This window comes from Hemicordylus capensis, chromosome 2 (genome assembly GCF_027244095.1).
Source record: "Hemicordylus capensis ecotype Gifberg chromosome 2, rHemCap1.1.pri, whole genome shotgun sequence".
Classification (NCBI taxonomy): Eukaryota; Metazoa; Chordata; class Lepidosauria; order Squamata; family Cordylidae; genus Hemicordylus; species Hemicordylus capensis.
In genome coordinates, this window is record NC_069658.1 from 35,485,533 (window position 1) to 35,504,890 (window position 19,358).

The window sequence follows — 19,358 nt, forward strand, 5'->3', positions numbered from 1 at the left end:
CCTCCACAGCATGGTGGGCGGAGGGAGACACTAGGAAAGAAGCCCCCCCGCCGCCGCCCCCCGCCCCCTTCAAAGGTTTGTATCCACCATGTCTGGGCACACCCCGAGAAACTGATCCGGCAAACTCACATCTCACGTGTATAATGTGTGTGTGTGCGAGAGAGAGAGTTTGCCGGATTGGTTTCTCGGGGTTTGACCAGCTGTCCCAGGCTAACCCTGCTCTCTGAAGATGGAGGAAGTAAAAAACAGGATTACCCTTAGCTACAGATCCACTGCCTTAGTTTCCATAACCAACTGCAGTGCACAAACACACAGTCATTAGGCACAGCAAAGAAAGAGAGAAAGGCTCATTAACAAAACAAACAAACAAGGGTGATGGAATTGATTTACTGCATGCACTGCTGAGGTAAATCTTTCTTGGGGTATTTCTTTTGCTTGGCGGCGGCAGGGGGTGGTGGTGGAGAGACAAGAACAGTTCTTCTTATCTATGCAAATGTTTCCTAGCGACCTCTGTCTTGTGTGTATCGTATGTGTGTGCTTTGCAAAAGGGAGGGAAGCGGGGAGGAGGGTCTGCCACAGAGTAACGCGTAAGTGTGTGTGTGTGTTGTGTGTGTGTGTGTGTGTGTTACCTGCACAAGGGGAAGAGAAGGTAATTTTGAAAAGGCATTTGGGAATTGCTTCTCTTCGTTCTCAAACATTTGGATCTCACTTAAAAAAATAAATCCATATAAACATCAGTTTGATGGCAGCTTTGCCTGTTGAAATCTAAGCGTTATATACTGAGTGTCTTGGAAATGCGATATGCAGTATGCCAGAGAGAGGAATACAGAGAAAAGTATTTAATTTTTTTTTAAAGGAGGGGGATGAGGTGAAGGGAAGTGGTTTAGGAGACAAGAAATGAAGCTGCCTGTTTTCCAGTAAGTAATGGAGAAATTCCAGGAGCTGGGGCTAAATATACTTGGCGATCAATACAGAAATGGCTCATTGTGAATAATTTAACTGCTTGGTGTAGTGTAAGTTTTGAAACTAAAGGCAAAAGGGAGCAGGGGACTGGAGAAGGGGGGGAAATGAAATTCTTCTTTTACCTTGAACCCCCCCCCCATTAAATTTCCCACTTAAGAATACAATTGTGATAACTGACCTTTTAACATTTTATTTTTATTTTTAATCAAGTGGTAAGTGAGTGGGCGTCATCTAATACAGTTACTTGGGTTTCTGGAAAGTAATAGCTTGCTCTGTGTCAGGCTGACACAGATGATTTTTGGTTGTTTATTGCATTTTTGGTTATTTATTTCATTTTTGGTTATTTATTGCATTTTGAAATTTTTGGTAATTTTTGTAATTTTGTAATTTTTAAAATAAAGGTTTTTAAACATGTGTGTCAGTCAGATGTATGTTGGGGGCGGGGCGGGGGGCGCAATTTCAGTGCTTGCCCTAGACGCCATTTTCCCTAGTTACGCCTCTGTTCACACCACACCAAATTAACTGTGTGGAATATGAAAATAGTGCAGCGATCTGTAATGAAGTGACTGGTTAACCTATGTAACAGTGGCTGACATCCAGACTAACTTGCTCAATATTACTCAGGGCTGGTTCTAGAACTTTGGGGACCTACTGCAGAATTAAGTTTGGGGGCCATTACATACAGCTAATTTCCTTTGGGCTAGAGAGTGGGGAGGTTGTCGGCCCCTTGATCTCTCAGCTGCTCCTCTGCATCAGCTAAGTTGGCAACAGCCTAGAACAGGCTTCCCCAACCTGCAGGCCTCCAGATGTTGCTGAACTACAACTCCCAGCATACCCAGCCACAATAAATTGTGTCTAGGGATGCTGGGAGTTGTAGTTCAGCAACATCTGGAGGTCCACAGGTTGGGGAAACCTGTTCTAGAATAAAAGAAAGAGAACTAACAACCTCCAAGCAGATTTCCCCCTCATTTTTATTTGCCTCATTTTCACCTCAGGGGACATCTAATGAAGAGATTGGCAGGAGATTTAGGATGGAGAAAAGGAAGGACTTCTTCACTTGTGTATCATTAATCTAAGGAGTTCCATGTGCAGAGCATTCACTTTGCATTCAGAAGGTCCTAGGTTCAATTTCTAGCTGCACGGTTCTCGGGGAGTAAAGCTGGTGGGGGAGGGGGAGCTTCAAGAGCTGCTGCCAGTCAGGGTAGACAATACTGGGCTAGGTGGATCAAAGTCCTGACTCAGTGCAAGGCAGCTTCATATGTCCAGGGAAAACCTATGGGACAGAGGGCCTGCTTTGCACATAGAAAGTGCCAGGTCCTTCAGCTCTCCATAGCTGGTGTCATCCTCAGTAGTGGTGTGCACTGAACCGCGGAGGTGCAGTTCAATGCCAGGGAGGGTGGGGTCTTTAAGGGGAGTGGAAGGTGCACTTACCCTCCCCCGCCGCACTTCCCCTGCTGGCGCTCGGTTTTTTTCAAAGTTTTTCGGGCGGCAGCATACCTCCCTGCCACCCCTGCCACCGTTTCTGGCCGGAAGTACCAACGGCACCTGTGCCCAGTACGCATGATGTGCATGCGTCAGGCGCGACGTGCGTGCGCATGCACAAGACGGGTGCAGGTGCAGTTGGTACTTCCAGCCACTTCCAGCCAGGAATGGGGGCAGGGGCGGCAGGGAGGTACCCTGCCGCTCTGAAAACTTGGGGGGGAAATGAGCGCCGGTGGGGGGAGTGCGGGGGGTATAAGTGCACCCTCCCCCACCTTTAAAGAACCACCACCACCCTGGTGTCAAACCTTTGAGCCATCACCATGTTCAAACCAGTTCGGAGGCCTCTTCAATGTCCTCCGGACCGTTTCATGCACATCCCTAATCCTCAGCTGCTGGGTGGCTCCTGCTCCTGCTCTTCCTCCTCTCTCAGTATCAGTGGCGGACCAGCCTCTCTGAATCCCATCTTGCAAGAGTACAACTTCTGAGACTCTCTCTTTCTCCCTCTCCTCTCCTGTAGGGATGTGCGTTTCGTTTCGGATACAAAACATTTTGTGCACAGAACAGGCCGTTTCGGCTGTTTTGTAGCCAAAACAAAACACCCAATGCTCAAAACAGAAAATTTTGTAGCCAAAACAAAACGTCCCTGTTTCGGATACAAAACATTTTGTTGTTTCGGCTGTTTTGGAACTCCATTTTGCAATCACAAAAAATCTTTCTCCTTCAGTCTCCATTTTGAGTTTTGACATCTGTTTGAATTTCCGGCCCTTCCAGCCTGCAGATTGGCCAGCAGGGGAGCGTGGGGTCTTGGGTTGGGGAGTGCAGCGTGGGGTCTGGGGTGGCAGCAGGGGAGCGCGGGGCTTTGGGGTTGCAGCAGGGGAGCATGGGCTTTGGGGTTGCAGCAATTGAATTTAAAAATTTATGTGTGGTGTTTGTTGTTAGTTGTTGTTTCACACTCTTGTGTGTGGATAAATTGCATTTCAGGGGGGGATGTGAATGTGCGTGACCAAAACTTGTTCTTTGCAAAGCTCTGTGGGTGTTGTAGATGTGCGATGTTGATGTTATTTTGGAGGGGGAAGAGTGGGTTGGGTGGTAGTGCCCCAATGGGTGCCTGCTACCACCTAGGTTTCAGAGTGATTGGGCAAAGGGCTCAATATTATTTGATTTTTGAAGTGAAGTTTACTCTTTTCCCCCATAGTGAAGAATGGAGGTTTCAGCAGCCCCAGAGTTGCACATGTGGGGCACTTGGGTGGCCCAGAGAGAGTGGTGGCATAGTGAACATAGGGTACCAACCACCCCCATGGCTTGATAACCCATGGTGTACTGGGTTCTGTTGTTTTGGAAGTGTTCTGAGTGTAGATTCTCTGGTTGCATATGAGATTTTCAATGAGAAACCATGAATCCACTCTCATTTGCTACTGCTAATAGCAAAATAATAATAATAATCTTAAAGACACATAAACTTTAAAAAAAAAATTAAATCAACCCTTTGCCCATTTTTTTTGGAAGTTGGGGTGGTAACCTCCACCCATTAGGCACTACCACCCCACCACACTCTTTTGACCCCACTACCCATTTTTCCAATCCAAATCGATTCGGATTCGGATAAATGTGGATCCAAATTGAATCTGGGCTGATTTGGATGGGTCAGATCCGGACACAAATCGAAACGGGGGTGTTTTGATTTGGGTACAAATCGAATCACAAAAAATTGTTTCGTGCACACCCCTACTCTCCTGTTGCTGTTCATCTGCACAGCATGAGCCCCCCCACACTGATGCTGTGCCCCCCCCCTGCAGTTGCAGTTTGCTTAAACTAGCCCTGTACTCAGGACTTACTCTAGAGGACCAATTAATTTCAATAGGACTACTCAGGAGCAGTTTAATATGGATGTCATCCTTTTGTTTCAAATAAGTGGATTCATCTCAGCACTCAAAATCTACTGATTTTAAGTGAGGGATCATACATAGACTGATACTGAGAGGTTAACTCTAATCCCCACACACAGTGCTCTGGTTCAGATGAGGGCAGAAGCTCGAGGGGCTTCCAGATAATTGGTTCTTTTAGAATAACCGTGCAGTTCTTACTCCTTTGTGTTCGAACCATTTCGGCGCCTCTTTGGAATGTGATTCGGCCTCCTGCAGCCAAAACATTTTAGCGCAGGGTGAGGGGTACCTTTAAAAGGAGGCATGCTTCAACACCATTTGTCTGCCAACACCGTGCAAGGGCTGCTGGGAGCAGCATCCCATCAGCACGGCACGGCAGTTTAAAGGGGACAGCAGCACAGCTGCTGCTTTCAAGTTAGGTTTAAAGAATGACAGTGTTGCCATGGGGTGGCACGGGGCAGTGGCAGCTGACTGAAGGAGCAGGTAGAATCTGCCTGCTTCCTTTTAAAGATACCCTTCCCCACCCCTGGGATATGCACAAAGCATTTTGTGCACATCCCTACTTTGTACCAATCCCTTCATTTTTGAGAAGCTTCCTCTTTTGAAGTAAAATGTATCTGGTTGAATTTGCTTAGCAATTTTCCACCTGAGTATATGTTTAATTTGACAGCACTATGATTGTTGGCTAACATTTAGACTAAATTACTCATGGTAGTCCTACTGAAATCAATGGGACAAGTAAGTTATGACCAATTTCAACTGTTTAATGAGTAATTTAGCCTGACTGTCAGCCACTGTTTCTTATCAGTTCAACAACAATTTTATTTTGCACTCAGTCCTAGGAGCCTTAGGATTAAGTCCAGGGTCACTCCCTTTGGTCAGTTCCATAACCAACTTTCTAAGGCATAGTCACTTACAGTACCTAGAAAACTGGTACATTTGTTATGAACTGAACATGAGTGGGCCTGAACATGAGTGAGGGGTGCAATTGAAGTCACACAGTATTACACTTGCTTTCTTAGACACCTCTCTGATTTGTTCTCCAACTCAACATCACCATCAGCATTTTGATCAGGAGTGCAATAGTATGTCCTCAGTAATAAATTATCTTTTAGGCCTGTTATTTCTATGCACATTGATTTCGTGGAGGAGTTCAGTCCTCCTAGGTTTCCTAGTTAGTTGGATTCTATATCCTCTTTGAGATGCAGTCTCCCACCTCCCCCAGTGAGCCCCTCCCTGTCCCATCTATGGAGTATCCAGGAGTAACCATATCTCACTGGTTCTTTCCATTCCCACAACTTTCAGTTACATCTATGTCCTCATTTGCAATTAAACTCTCCAAGGCGATTTCCAGATTAGCTGCTCAACAGCAGCAAAATGCTTCCGTTCAGGCAAATTGCATTTGAAACATAAACAGCAGAGGGAGTAGTCACGTGGAAACTAACAACCCCCCCAAAACAGCAACCTTTTAATGCTGGATATACGATGTCATAGCACTATATTGCAGCGATTAAATTTGAAACAAGGTATCGAAAATGTGAACGGCACCCTGCTGTCAGCGTAGGGACTGTGGTGTCACAACACAGGAAGTGTGGAAGCACACTTCCGAGATCCGCCGTGACCCAATTGCAGGCTGTAATCTGGAAAGTGCCCAGCTCTCTCATCTTGGCTTTGAGGTTTCTAGTATTTGCCTATGAACACATATACATTGTGTTCCTTTCCAAATGTTGTTGTTGTGGATCTCCTCCACTGTGGCATTTTGGGCTCCCTTATGCTCATTTCCAAATTCTACCCTATCACCTTTTGGAAGATCTGGAACATTTTCATCTTCTTTCCTTAGGGATGATGTTTCCTAAATCAGGTACTGGCCAGCCCTGTTTGGGTTTGCCATCCAAGGAAGGGGTCCTTTCTAAAAGATCATGTCACTCTTCCTCAGAATGATGTACTCCTTTCCCCCAGACACTCATTCTTCCTGACAGTAAATAGCTTGGGATGGTGCCTCTACCCGATCCCTTAAGGTTTTACTGACATGCCTCACTGATCTTGGCTTCAAGGTAACCAGGTTGTTCCCTGAGAGCCAGAAGATCATTGCACCAAGCAAACACTCATAATTTCTGCCCAACAAGCAGATAGCTGTACATGTGATACTCTGGGCAATACACTGGACAGCACATACTCCTCTGCTACCTTTCCACTTTTGTAACCAGTTACTAAGGAAGTCCACATGATTGAAAACTGGGTAGGACAGGCATTCTACTCAGCTTTGGGAGCTCTGTGTACATCCAATTTTTAATTTGTGTGAACAAAAACTTGTGGGCGGGGGGGGGGTGTTATCATGTGTGAGAGAAGAGCTGGGTAGGTTGGTGCTGTCCTTCCCAGCTCTCATTCGCATTCCCAGCATTTAAAGAGGTAGGTGGAAAAGCTGTCCTACCCAGCTCCTCTCTTGCACACAATCACTTCCCTGTCCTCCTACCTAGTAGTTTGCTCACATGCAAATGAAAACTGAGAGTGTGCACAGCTTCCAAAGCTGGATAAGATGCTTGTCTTACCCAGTTTAAGGATGTGCATGGAACAGGTTTGAAGGCCCTTTTTGGGCCTCCGAACTGGTTCAAATGACCGGCGGTTCTACTGGTTTGAAGGCATGGGGGGTTACTTTAGGGGTGGGGGAAGGTGCCCCCCCCGGCACTCCACTGTAAACCAGTCCGGCGGGGTAGCAGTGTACCTCCCTGCCGCCCCTTCCCCTCCTTGGATCGGAAGTAAGCATAAGTACCCGACACGCACACTGGGTACTTCAGTTTACAAGGGGATGTGGTGGCAGGGAGGTACGCTGCCACCCCACCAGACCAGTTTACAATGGAGCCCCAGTGCAGGGGGTAAGCAGTGAGAGGGGTAAGTTTACCCTCCCCTGCCCTTAATCTTGTCCCCCTCCCTCCTTCGAACTTCCCCTCGCCGGTTCCGTACACATCCCTAACTCAGTTTTCAGTCATGTGAACTACCCTATTGTGTCTCTGTTCGTGGAGGGAGAGGGATAAGACTTGTTTTCGTGGAAAGCTAAATCTTAAGATTGAAGTTACAAAGGGAGCCACATTTTTAAAGGAGGCTGGGTTACTGCCCTTGCCTCCTTGCTCTTTTGCTAAACCTACACAGGTGCATAACTTGCCTGGCTGCTTCCTGCTATCCCTGATGCATTTTTTCTCCAGGGCATTTTCACACAGGGCTTTTAGCTCACTTCTCCTCTGGAATGGAGGGTGTGTGTTCATATATCGGCCAGATTTACCTCGGAGTTCCTGCAGGCTATTGGGAAGCACTTCACACGTGATTTGGGTTTTTCATTTTATGTTATTGTGTTGTCCGACATATCCAGGGTAAACAAATCAATTTTTTGAGTTGATTTTGGGGGGCTACTTAAAACTCATAGTAACCCCTGCTAACTTGGCATATACCCTGCTAGCTAACTTGGCAAAGAGGCACCTTTTAACGTGGTGAGTCTCTTTATTTAGCAGGGGGAGAGTACCTGGCCCCATCCACCCCCAGAAAAGTACCTCCATTGACTATTTCTGGTGTCTATCTGATGTTTCTTTTTAGATTGTGAGCCCTTTGGGGACAGGGATCCATCTTATTTATTTATTATTTCTCTGTGTAAACTGCCCTGAGCCATTTTTGGATGGGTGGTATAGAAATGGAATGAATAATCTGAAAACACTCCAGGAGGGTTTTCTCCGGGAGGAGGGTTTAATCTGTGGGTTTAACCAGGAGGGTTTAATCTCTGGAATTAATTAGTTAATCACATTAAGTTAGCTCCTTCACAAGCTAAATGTATATACCTGGCCAGCTCCCTCCAGTTTCCTTAGTCGAATAGTTAGGAGGACCTTCCTTAAAGGCAGATAGTTTTAAAGGGAGAGAATTAATTATCTTGTTTAAAGGAAGAAAATGAACACACACTTAAGAGCCCTGTAGGGCAGGGAGAAGAAACCGTTACTGTAACAGCCCATTTCCGCACTGCTTCTCCATTCCACATCACCCACTCCCAAAACACCTTTTCTGCAATAGAACCAGTTTCAGGGTTTTATTACACATGTTTGCATATCATAGGAACATAGGAAGCTGCCATATACTGAGTCAGACCATAGGTCCATCTCACTCAGTATTGTCTACACAGACTGGCAGCGGCTTCTCCAAGGTTGCAGGCAGGAATCTCTCTCAGCCCTATCTTGGAGATGCCAGGGAAGGAACTTGGAGCCTAGATGCTCTTCCCAGAGTGGCTCCATCCATCCCCTAAGGGGGATATCTTACAGCGCTCAGACACTTCTACTCTCCCTTTTGTATGCAGCCAGGGCGGATCCTGCTTAGCTTAAGGGGACAAGTCATGCTACCAGCTCTTTTCCCATGAGACCAGCTCTCTTCCCATCACATACAATACTTCCATATCACATACTGTTAGACCCTAAACAGCATCAAATCTGGGTTTGATAAACTTGTGATTAATTTCCTAAGGGCATAGATAACTCAGCAATCAAAGAGAGAGAGAAACAACAAAGAGCACAGTCTAGACACAATTAAACAAACATACATCTTATTTAAATTGAAATACTTGAACTGCATAGAAATACTTAGTCTTTGCTTAATTCATTGATTGCTGTAGGGTTAGGCATGCCCAGCTATTATACACAGGATTTGGGGGGAGCACTTGGCCACAAACTTGACAGACCTGGTCAGGACATTCTGTTTTCAGTTTGACTGCCACATTTACATACTGGTCCAGCCACAGGGTGCTTGGAGCCCAATTCCCTAGGTATGATATCCAGTAGTAGCCATACTCAAAACAGAATTTTGTCTCAGGCCTCAAAAGCACCCACTGTTTTTCTAACTTTTGTCATCCAACTGAGCTAATGCTGAACGGAATGGAAAAATCCAGGAATACACTGTCCTGTGTCATTATGTACGTGTCTGTATTTATTCTTTTAAAAAGGCCTCTAGTGACCCATCATAGCCCACCACCAGCCAGCACATACCAAGTGCTCAATAAACCTATTTGCCGCCTGCCAGTGATTGCAAAAATAGGGATGAGGGTCAAGAATCTAGCTGGCACAATTCCACAACCACAATTCATAGTCTAAGTAGGCAGTTTTCATTTTGATGGGTCATAAATCATAAGAGCTGGTCTTGCAGTAGCAAGCATGAATTGTTTCTTTTGCTAAGCAAGGTCTTCCCTGGTTTGCATTTGGCTGGATGACTACATGTGTGCACTGTCTGCTGCAAGATAGTCCCCTTAGGGAATGGGGCTATAGCTCAGTAGTATAGTATCTGCATGCTTGGTGCAGAAGGGAATTATCTTCTAGTGCTCACACTTCTAGTCTCCCATTCATATGCAATCAGGGTGGACCCTGCTTAGCTAAGGAGACAAGTCATGTTTGCTACCACAAGACCAGCTCTCCTCAAAGTCAGTGTAGGCAATTCTGAACTAGATGGACTAGTGGTCTGACTCAGTATAGGGCAGCTTCCTAAGTTGCACAGGGCTCTTTACACTACTTAGCCGCTACTAATGAATTAACCTACAGCACAATGTATACAGCCAACCTATGTGATTTATTTGTGTTTAGGTCAATGTGCAGAAGTAATTGGAGGGAGAGAATCGATTCCACACTCAAGACCATATATGGCTGCTTTAATCACAGGAAGTCGTGTATGTGGAGGAACTTTGATCAAACAAAACTGGGTGTTAACAGCAGCCCACTGTCCCCTGTAAGTCTGAAGAAATACTTCTGTGGTGTGTTTCTTTTGTTTGTTGCTCAATGTGTTCAATGTTAAATGTGTTCAATGTGTTGCTCAATGTGTTCAATGTTCAATGTGGCTGAGTATCCTGAGCATCAGAAGTACATAGGAAGGAGCAACTTCAGCCTCCATGTCATACACAATCTCCAGTAAGTTATCAAGCTTCCCCTTCTAGCATATGCTGTTCCTTGGCCCAGCTTCCAGTCTTGAAGACAAGGAATCCACTCTAATTGGGGCTGGTAGTAGTGGCCAAGTTGGGTACGAGATCTCACTATAGGTGGCAGGATTACATAAAGACGATGTTGTCGGCTGTGGGCAAAAGGCTGAGACGGTCATCACAATGGCACTCAGAAGACTGCTCCTCTCTTATTCTGTTTGTGTCATATGTGACTTCATCCTTCCTGAAACAGCTTACCACATACGTCCCTCACAGTCTCGTGAGAGCACCCAGTCTCCTCACAAGATTGCTTCCTGGCCCTGTGAGACTTTGCACTGGAAAACTAGATCACTATGACCCTGCCCAGGAGCGGAGCCACTATTGACAGAATGGGTTCAAAGAACCCGGGCCACCAATGAAAAAGGCTGCTGAAAGCCCCCGTGCGTGTTACGACACATGCACGGGGATGTTACTTTGAGCTCTGGAGAGCCCCAAGTGAGGTCTCCCACGCCCGGGCTCTGGATAGACCCAAGCAAGCTCTCCCCCACTCTCCCCCAGCTTTTGCCACCTGGCAGCATTTATTTCCGTTTCTCTCCCTCCAGTGAGGAAATAGATGCTGTCAGGCAGCAAGTGCTGCCTGAAATGACTGGGGGAGAGCTCAGTTGGGCCTATCTGGAGCCTGGGCTACACCCACTTTGTGCGTGACATCACATGCACGGGGGCGTGGCTTGAGCTCTAGAGAGCCCAAGTGAGCTCTCCCCCGGTCATTTCAGGCAGCGTTTGCTGCCTGACAACATTTATTTCCCTTTATCTCCCTTGCTGGAGGGAGAGAAAGGGAAATAAATGCTGTCAGGCAGCAAATGCTACCTGAAAAGACAAGAGGAGAACTCGCTCAGGCTCTCCAAAGCCCATGTCACACACCCCATGTGTGTGACATCACGCACAAAGGGACATCACTGGAGGGGCATATAACAAAGTGTTGAATAAACGTGATAATAAATGGGAATTGAAAAAGGAGGGCTAAAAGATAGAGTGACTAACTGGTTTCAATATTATCAGTTAAATGAGATTTTCAAAAAAGATTTGAAAATAGTTTTTGAAGAGCGGAGATCAAAATTTGAAATAGAGTTATGTGAAAGTGATATAAAACTAATTACTAAAATGTACAATCTGTTATTATGTGAAGAAACAAGAGATGAAGTGGTAAAATCCCCTGCTAACTGGGCAAAGAGGCACCTTTTAACATGGTGATTCTCTTTTATTTAACAGGGGGAGAGTACCCGGCCCTTTCCACCCCCAGCACAGTACTTCCAGTGACTGTTGCTGGTGTCTATCATGTTTCTTTTAGATTGTGAGCCCTTTGGGGACAGGGTTCCATCTTATTTGTTTGTTATTTCTCTGTGTAAACCACCCTGAGCCATTTTGGAAGGGCGGTATAGAAATTGAATTAATAATAATAAATAATAATAAAATCAACAATGGTAAAGTGGGCACAAGATGTAGGTCACAATATTATAGGTCATAATATTAATCTAGAGACCTGGGAGAAGCTATTGAAGAAAGACCTCAAATTTACAGCGTGCTATAATTTAAAAGAAAATTTTATAAAAATGATGTACAGGTGGTGCTTAACACCTAAAAAACTAGCTTTAATATATAAAAATGTATCTAATAAGTGTTGGAGATGTAAAGAAAGCGAGGGGTCCTTTTGCCATATGTGGTGGTCCTGCAGGGAGGTAAAGAGGTTTTGGGATATGATTTATGATGAAATCAAAAAGATTTTCAAATGTGTATTCCATAAGAGACCTGAATTCTTCTTGTTGGGCATAATTAATGAAGAAATCCTGAAGGAAAACAGAAATTTATTCCTATATCTTACGACAGCGGCTAGAATGGTTCTTGCTCAGAAATGGAGATCTGTGGAAATTCCAGCAAGAGAAGAATTGCTGATGAAGGCATATGGATATGCAGAAATGGCAAAACTTATTGTATTAGTAAGAGACAGTCATATAGTAAGTTTTGTAGAACACTGGAAACCCTTTCTGTGGTATATGAAAAACAATGTGAATTTGGATTTATTAACAGGGCTTGAAATATAAAAATAATAGTTGAGGGATTTGTTTTAATAATGAAGCTAAAGGATTACTATGGTGAGGAAAATAAGGACCAGGACATAACAACTAGATATATAAATATGAAGAAAATATTTATATGAGAGCAAATATGGATGTTTCAGTATAACTATGTTGAAGGATGAACTGGAAGTCACATTGGTATATAGAAAACTAATAAAAATGAAGGTTGTGTTTTTGTTTTTGTTTTTTAAAAGTCTGTCCCAAGATATTCTTATTGGGCTTGGTTCTTCTCAAACATGCTTGCTCTGTTGTAACTGGGATCATTGAAATCCCTACAACACTTCTTGTGTTTTCCTCTGGCACCCATAGTTGGGAGTTGAGTTCACTGATCCTCCTAGAATTGACTTGTCCCCTTTTGTCGAGTCGGTGACTTCTGTCTCCATTCCAATGCAGCTGTCAGAGGAGGCTAAGGAGTCTCTCTCATGTGTGGAGTTAGGCCCTTCTCCAGGCAGTCACCCTTGGAGACCCAAAAGCTTGTATAAAGAAATGAATGGATACCTAACTGAAGGCTTTATGAATACAGTGCCTATACCTATGTACTGGATATATATGGATATATATGGAGAAACCTCTGTTGGAGTAGTTGGTTGTCGTTACTGTCATTACTAGAGAGCTATTTTGTTATTTATTTATTTAGCGTATTTATATATCACCCCAAACTCACGTCTCTGGGAGGCTTGATATGGTGGAGAAGGTATGAGATCAATAGCCAGAAATTTCAGAAAGCTATGAGTTTACAGCAGAGTCCCATTAAAGCAGATAGGACCAGAGGAACTGAAAAACATATTGATTGAATGATTTACTATTATCTAAAATTCTGGACATGTCAGGGTGGAAAACCAATCCTGCAATAGTGAGCATGAATTGTCCCCTTTGCTAAGCAGAGTTTGCCTACATTTGCATTTGAATGAGTGACTACATGTGAGCACTGCTTGCTGTAAGATATACCTCTTAGGGGATGGGGCCGTACCTCAGTGGTAAAACATCTGCTTGCATGCAGAAGATCCCAAGTTTAATCCCAGGCATCTCCAGAAACAGCTGGGAAGGATTCCTGTCTGAAATCTTGAAGAGCCACTGATGATCAGTGTAGACAATACTGCGCTAGATGGACTGATGGTCTGGTTCAGTATAAGACACTTTCCTATGTCCCTGTCTATTGGGCAGTAGAGGGTTAAACTAGTAGCAAAAATTGGCTAACAGAATCTTCTCAAGAATTGGCTAAAGGCCCTGAACATTCCAATAAGAGGTCTATAAGAGAGTCTGTGAGAGGGGTTTGAGGCATATCGAATGGACGTAAGAACAGCCCTGCTGGATCAGGCCCAAGGCAGATTGTGAGGAGCTCCAAAAGGATCTCTCTAAACTGGGGGAGTGGGCAACAAAATGGCAAATGCGGTTCAGTGTAAGCAAGTGTAAAGTGATACATATTCAGGCAATAAACCACAACTTCACATATACACTGATGGCATATGCTATGTGGGGCTTCTAGGGATTTACATCACCCCAGCAGAAACTGCATGGGAGGTGGAAAGCAGGTAAGGACCTGCTCTCCTTTTTCTTAAAGTTCCTGGTCCTCCTGCCCAAAAGGTGTTTGAACCGCAGTTTGTGCACATCCTACCAAACAGGTTTGAATATGATGCATCTATCAGATATGGAATATTAGTGAGTACTAGCTAGAACTGAACTTTAGTCAATGCATAATCATTACTGAAATTGCAAATCTTTTCAGGAACAGAAGTGCAACCACAGTTATTCTTGGAATTCATTCACGAAAAACAGCAAGACCAAATCAAAAATTTTCCATTATTAAAATGGTTCGCCACCCAGGATTTAATAGCCAATCGTTCAGAAATGACATTATGCTTCTGAAGGTACATTTTTAAATTGAGTTTTTATTGAAAATAAAAAGGAAACACTTTGAACTACATTTGTTTTCGCCCTCTTTATGAATATGTAACACTGCACATCAGGTCAGCCATTGCTTAAGTGAGGAGCATATTTAGCTCAAAAACCAGCTGTTGGAAATGGAACCACTCACTCAAATGGAAATGAGTAAAATCAGTGCTATTTCAGGTTTGTCTTTTACAGTGTAAATGTGCATAATCTTCCCCATGAGATTTGTCAACACTCAGATATGAGCAAACTCCAAGAGCAATGTAAGGCATTTTGGTATGGGAGGCTGGCCATTCCTCAAAAGACCCACTTGTTATAAAAAGGAAATCCAAAACAATAGCTGCGGTTTGTGGCTTAGCATGTTCTACTTGTGAGTAAGTGAGTAACTACTCTGTTGCAACTGGCAAGATCTCAAGGAACATAGGCTGGCATCCAAACTAAGTGATTCAGTGGGTTATTCTAAAGGGCTACTTAATTTCAGTAGGACTACTCAGGAGGACTACTCAAGACCAGGTGGATGAACTCGATTATGACAGCAATGAATGCACCACTGAGAGACCTTAAAGGCCAAGTTGAAGACAGATCATCCTGGAGAGAATCTATCTATGTGGCCACTAAGAGTCAAAACTGACTTGACGGCACCTAATCAATCAATCAATCAATCAATCAGGAGTAATTTAGTCTAGATGTCAGCCATTGTTTCTTGTGAGGTTTGCCATAAAACTGAGGCGGATCTACCATTGTGCGGCCATGTGCTCTGCACATGGGCTACTGGGGGCCTCGCCAGGAGAGGAGGGCTGTTGAAGGGAGTTGCTGTTTGCTGGGAGTGCCTCTGCCTCAGGCATCCCTCCCCATCTGCTTACCTTCCCACCACTGGCCTTTGCAGCCCCTTTAAGCACCACTGCTAAATTTGGCTTGCTGCCCTTTGTAGGCCACAGCATAGTATAATGACATCACCACTCAGCTACGCCGCTGCCATAAATTACAGGGTTATTAAGGTATGCACCTGTCCAGTTATATCAATCACTGCCAAATGGTGTATACATGAATATTTTAAACCATATTAATGCCGCACTGGTGTTATGGGGGAGGGGCAATTTTCACCGATCTCTCCCTACCTCTGAAGCCCAATGTGCCCAAAAATGTGTCCCTGAAGGTCACACGACCCTCAGAGGCATATTTTTGAAAGCAACAGTAGGCTTCAGGAGGAAGGGGAGATGGGCAACTATTGTCTCTCCTCCATAACAGCAGCATAATATTAGTCTGGATATCAACAAGTGTTTAAATTTTATACACTGCTTGGTAGTGTTTGGTGTTAATTTGGGTGGATATGTGTATACTGTAATACAAGGTCATCATTTTTCTCCTCTTTTGCACTTTTGATGATGAATGACAGCACTGTGGGAAGCAGCTCTGCAAATGTCCATTAATATATTGTTCTATATAATAATGTATCATTCATTTATTCCTGTTATTTTATTATTCCTTTAGCTTAATAGAAGAGCAAAGATTACTAAAGAGGTAAAAACTTTACTTCTTATCAGACCAAAGGATAACATCAAGCCAGGAACACAGTGCTTTGTCGCTGGATGGGGCAAGACCTCTAACAACCCAAAAGCCAAGACTTCTGACACACTGCATGAAGTTAATGTCACCGTGCTTGAGAGCAGCTTCTGCAATGATGAGCGACATTATGATGGACATGTTGTGACAGAGGACAGGGTGTGTGCAGGTAGCCAGGAAGGAGGGAAGGACACCTGTCAGGTAAGACTGGTGTTTTAGGGGTTCTTGAGTACACAGTCATGAATATGTTGATGACTACAGCCCTGTTCAGTAGAACACCGCTGTCAGGGGCAGGGGGACAGGATAGCTGGTCTTGTGGTAACAAGCATGATTTTGTCCCCTTAGCTAAGCAGGGTCTGCCCTGGTTGCATATGCAAGGGAGACTAGAAGTGTGAGCACTGTAAGATATTTCCCTCAGGGGATGGAGCTGCTCTGGGAAGAGCAGAAGGTTCCAAGTTCCCTCCCTGGCTTCTCCAAGATAGGGCTGAGAGAGTCTTCTGCCTGCAACCTTGGAGAAGCTGCTGCCAGTCTGGGTAGACAATACTGAGCTAAACGGACCTATGGTCTGACTCGGTATTAAGCAGTTTCCTATGTTTCCTATGACAATGCCCTCACCTGGCACGGAGGACAATGCCTGCACCTGACAACATGGGGCATGCCCTCACCTCTTGCCTGTGGGCTTCTCAGGGGCGTCTAGTGCAGTGTTTCTCAAGCACTGGTCCATAGACCGGTGCTGGTCCGTGAGGAGTTGACTACTGGTCCGTGCTGGTCCATGAGGAATTAATCCCCCCATCAAACAATTTTGAGCCGGTGCGGGCCACCACTGCTGGGAGCTCTCCGGCGCTCATTTCTAGGCAGGCAGCCCTCACTACTGGGAAAACGTTCATTTTGAGGAAGCTAAATGAGTGTTATCCCAGCAGTGAGGGCTGCCTGCCTAGAAATGAGCTCTGGAGAGCTCCCAGAGGTGGTGCCCCCACCCAGCTTGAAATTATTTTGAGGGGTGCCTGGTGATGGGGGCAAGGGGGGCAACCCCTTTATTAACTGCTGTTCCTGGAAACTGCGCGCAAAGGATGTACCGGTCCATGACTCCAAAAGCTTTGAGAAACGCTAGTGGGCCACAGTGTGAAATGGGATGGGCCTTGGGCCTGATCCAGCAGGGCTGTACTTATGTTCCTATGACAAGCGGGTTGGAGGTCCCACCCATGGCCTGTCACTCGCCTTCCTGACCCTGCTCTTCATGTGTAACATAGCATTCCTCTGAAGAGACAAATGCTGTAAGCGTGATTATGCCCATTTCCGTTGGGGCGCCCCAAAGTCCTGGTCATGGAAATGGACACAATCACACTTAACACATTTGTCCCTTCAGACCAACACTGCAGTAAGTATGAAGAGTGGAGTTGAGAGGGTGAGTGACACACCGGGGCGGAACTCCTGTCTGCAGCCCTGTAAGCCTGTATAGTGGTGTTCCACTGAATGCTTGAACAGGGCTTACCTCTCATCTGATGCTGGGGATATAGAATAGAATAGAATAGAATAGAATAGAATAGAATAGAATAGAATAGAATAGAAAGATTTTTTTTTAAAAAAAGGTTGTGCAGCAACTTTACTGGCATAGAAAAGAAAAGATGTGTATTGAGGGAGCAATCTGCCTCACATTTTAAAATTTAATGTAAGTGTGCGTCGGGATTAAAAGGATTGGGGAACACTGCTCTAGTGCACAGCAGGGGAAGGCTTCGAGAAAAGGGGAATGGGAAAGAAAACTGCTGCCTACCCACTCCTGAAACTCCTCTCTGTCAAGGCTTGAATAGCATTACACGAGTCCTAATCAAGGCTGATAGGAACCTTGAGCAGGAGCACTTTTCTTAGGAGTTGGGGACATAATGCAACATTTTGTTATGGATCCCACTTGTTTTCTTACAATACAAATGTATTAAGCTTTTTATTACTTTTTAAAATTATTTGGCTGTCTTTTAAAAGACTAATTTTAAAGAAATCTGGCTTCTTTTCAGGCTACCAAAATACAAGTGTTCATTGCATTATTATCTATAACATGTTGATGCTGTGTGTCATGCAGTTTTAATTAAAGGCCTTAGATCAATGAATTTTTCAAAACTTTTCTGGCTGTTGCCAAAATATTTCTGTGAATTATAATGCCAAATCTGTCTCTTCCTTTCCCTCCAGGGTGATTCTGGTGGTCCTTTGATATGCCACAAAAGACAACTAGGCATCCTTTCTTTGGGTGGAAGTAGATGTGGTGATCGCAAATATCCTGGTGTTTATACTCGTCTTACAAAGGCCTACCTCGCCTGGATTAGGAAAACCACAAAGGGTGGCCTATAGATTGATCGCTTGGTTTTCCAATTCTCTCTACTGTAATGCGTTTATTTCTAACTTGCCAGTTGCTTTAGCTCACACTTAATATTCATCCTTGTAATAGTCTCATGCCTTTCAGTACTAGGGTTGGAACCTAGAAATGACAATTGAGTCGATCAATCCTATGCGTTTTAATCAATTAAATTGCATATAATCCCAAATGGGATCCCAGATTTAAATAATATACATTATAAACAAATGTGGTATAGCCGGTGTCATGGGGGGGACGGGGGACAACCCGTCCTATGTGAGAAGGAAAGGGGAAAGTTTCTTCCAAGAAGGCAACCACTACCCATCTGTTGTAAGAGCTGGTGATTTTTAAAAGTAATGTTTTAAAATTACTGCCCAATTAAGTGAGTATACTGTTTTAATTTTTCAAAAGTTCATATACCAGTTAATCAATTAAACATTGCATCCCCATTCATAACTGAGACATCTATTTTCAGACAAGTTACTGAGGAACAGTGCAGTATATAGGCACAAGCTAAGCAAGCTACAGCTTAGGGGCTCACATTATGAGGAGCCTCTGAAGACAAAAAAGACAACTAAATTCCAAGCTGCACATATTTAATGAGGCTATTCTCACTTATAAGCAAAACTGGGCTAAGGAAGCCCAGTCCAGTCTCACCTGCACATGAGAACTGCTGGGAGCCACTCAGCTCCTGCCCGTGGCACAGCAGCAAAAGCTCCTTGGAGCAGCCCGCCTTCAAAATGAGGTTAAGGGAGCAAGCATCCCCTTAACCTTGTTTTCGTGACCGTCTGCCAGCTCCAGCTGATTGTCTCCTGGCCCCCTAACCTCCCTGCTGTCAGCAGAAGCCAGCAATCGTCTGGGCGGGTGATCTGCCCACCCAGCAAGGTTGTCCGCAGGGAGGTCAGCATTTTAAGGCATCCTCCCCGCTCTCCCTTGAGCCCTTTCTCAACAGTCATGAGAAAGGGCTCAATGTCTTTTCCTTTAAAGGTATTTCTAATGCAGATGGATTTATTGCAAGATAACTGCTTCTGTTAGATTATTAGTTTTCCATTGCACCTTTGTCAAGTAAAAATAAAGCTTTGTTATTTCTATTTTCATTGTCTTTTTGTCTTTTTATTTTTTTGGTAATGCTAAGGGGTCTGTTAAGCTTGACATAGCTTAAGACCTCA

At 44.5% G+C, this 19,358-nt stretch overlaps 1 protein-coding gene across 1 annotated transcript; it reads left to right on the top strand.

Annotated features, from left to right (window-relative positions):
- The first annotated feature begins 332 nt into the window (after positions 1-332).
- Positions 333-18,264, top strand: LOC128346843 (granzyme A-like). The gene is made up of 5 exons (XM_053300570.1): positions 333-406; positions 9,929-10,070; positions 14,119-14,260; positions 15,774-16,046; positions 18,027-18,264. The coding sequence occupies exons 2-5, from the start codon at positions 9,985-9,987 to the stop codon at positions 18,183-18,185; spliced, it is 660 nt and encodes a 219-aa protein (XP_053156545.1). The 5' UTR covers positions 333-406; positions 9,929-9,984; the 3' UTR covers positions 18,186-18,264.
- The last annotated feature ends 1,094 nt before the right edge of the window (positions 18,265-19,358 follow it).

Excerpts from the sequence above, each read along its gene's own strand:
- LOC128346843 (XM_053300570.1), top strand. The coding sequence starts at position 9,985 with ATGGCTGCTTTAATCACAGGAAGTCGTGTATGTGGAGGAACTTTGATC. Across the intron at positions 14,261-15,773 it reads ATGACATTATGCTTCTGAAG|CTTAATAGAAGAGCAAAGAT; the intron begins GTACATTTTTAA and ends TTATTCCTTTAG. Across the intron at positions 16,047-18,026 it reads GAGGGAAGGACACCTGTCAG|GGTGATTCTGGTGGTCCTTT; the intron begins GTAAGACTGGTG and ends CTTTCCCTCCAG.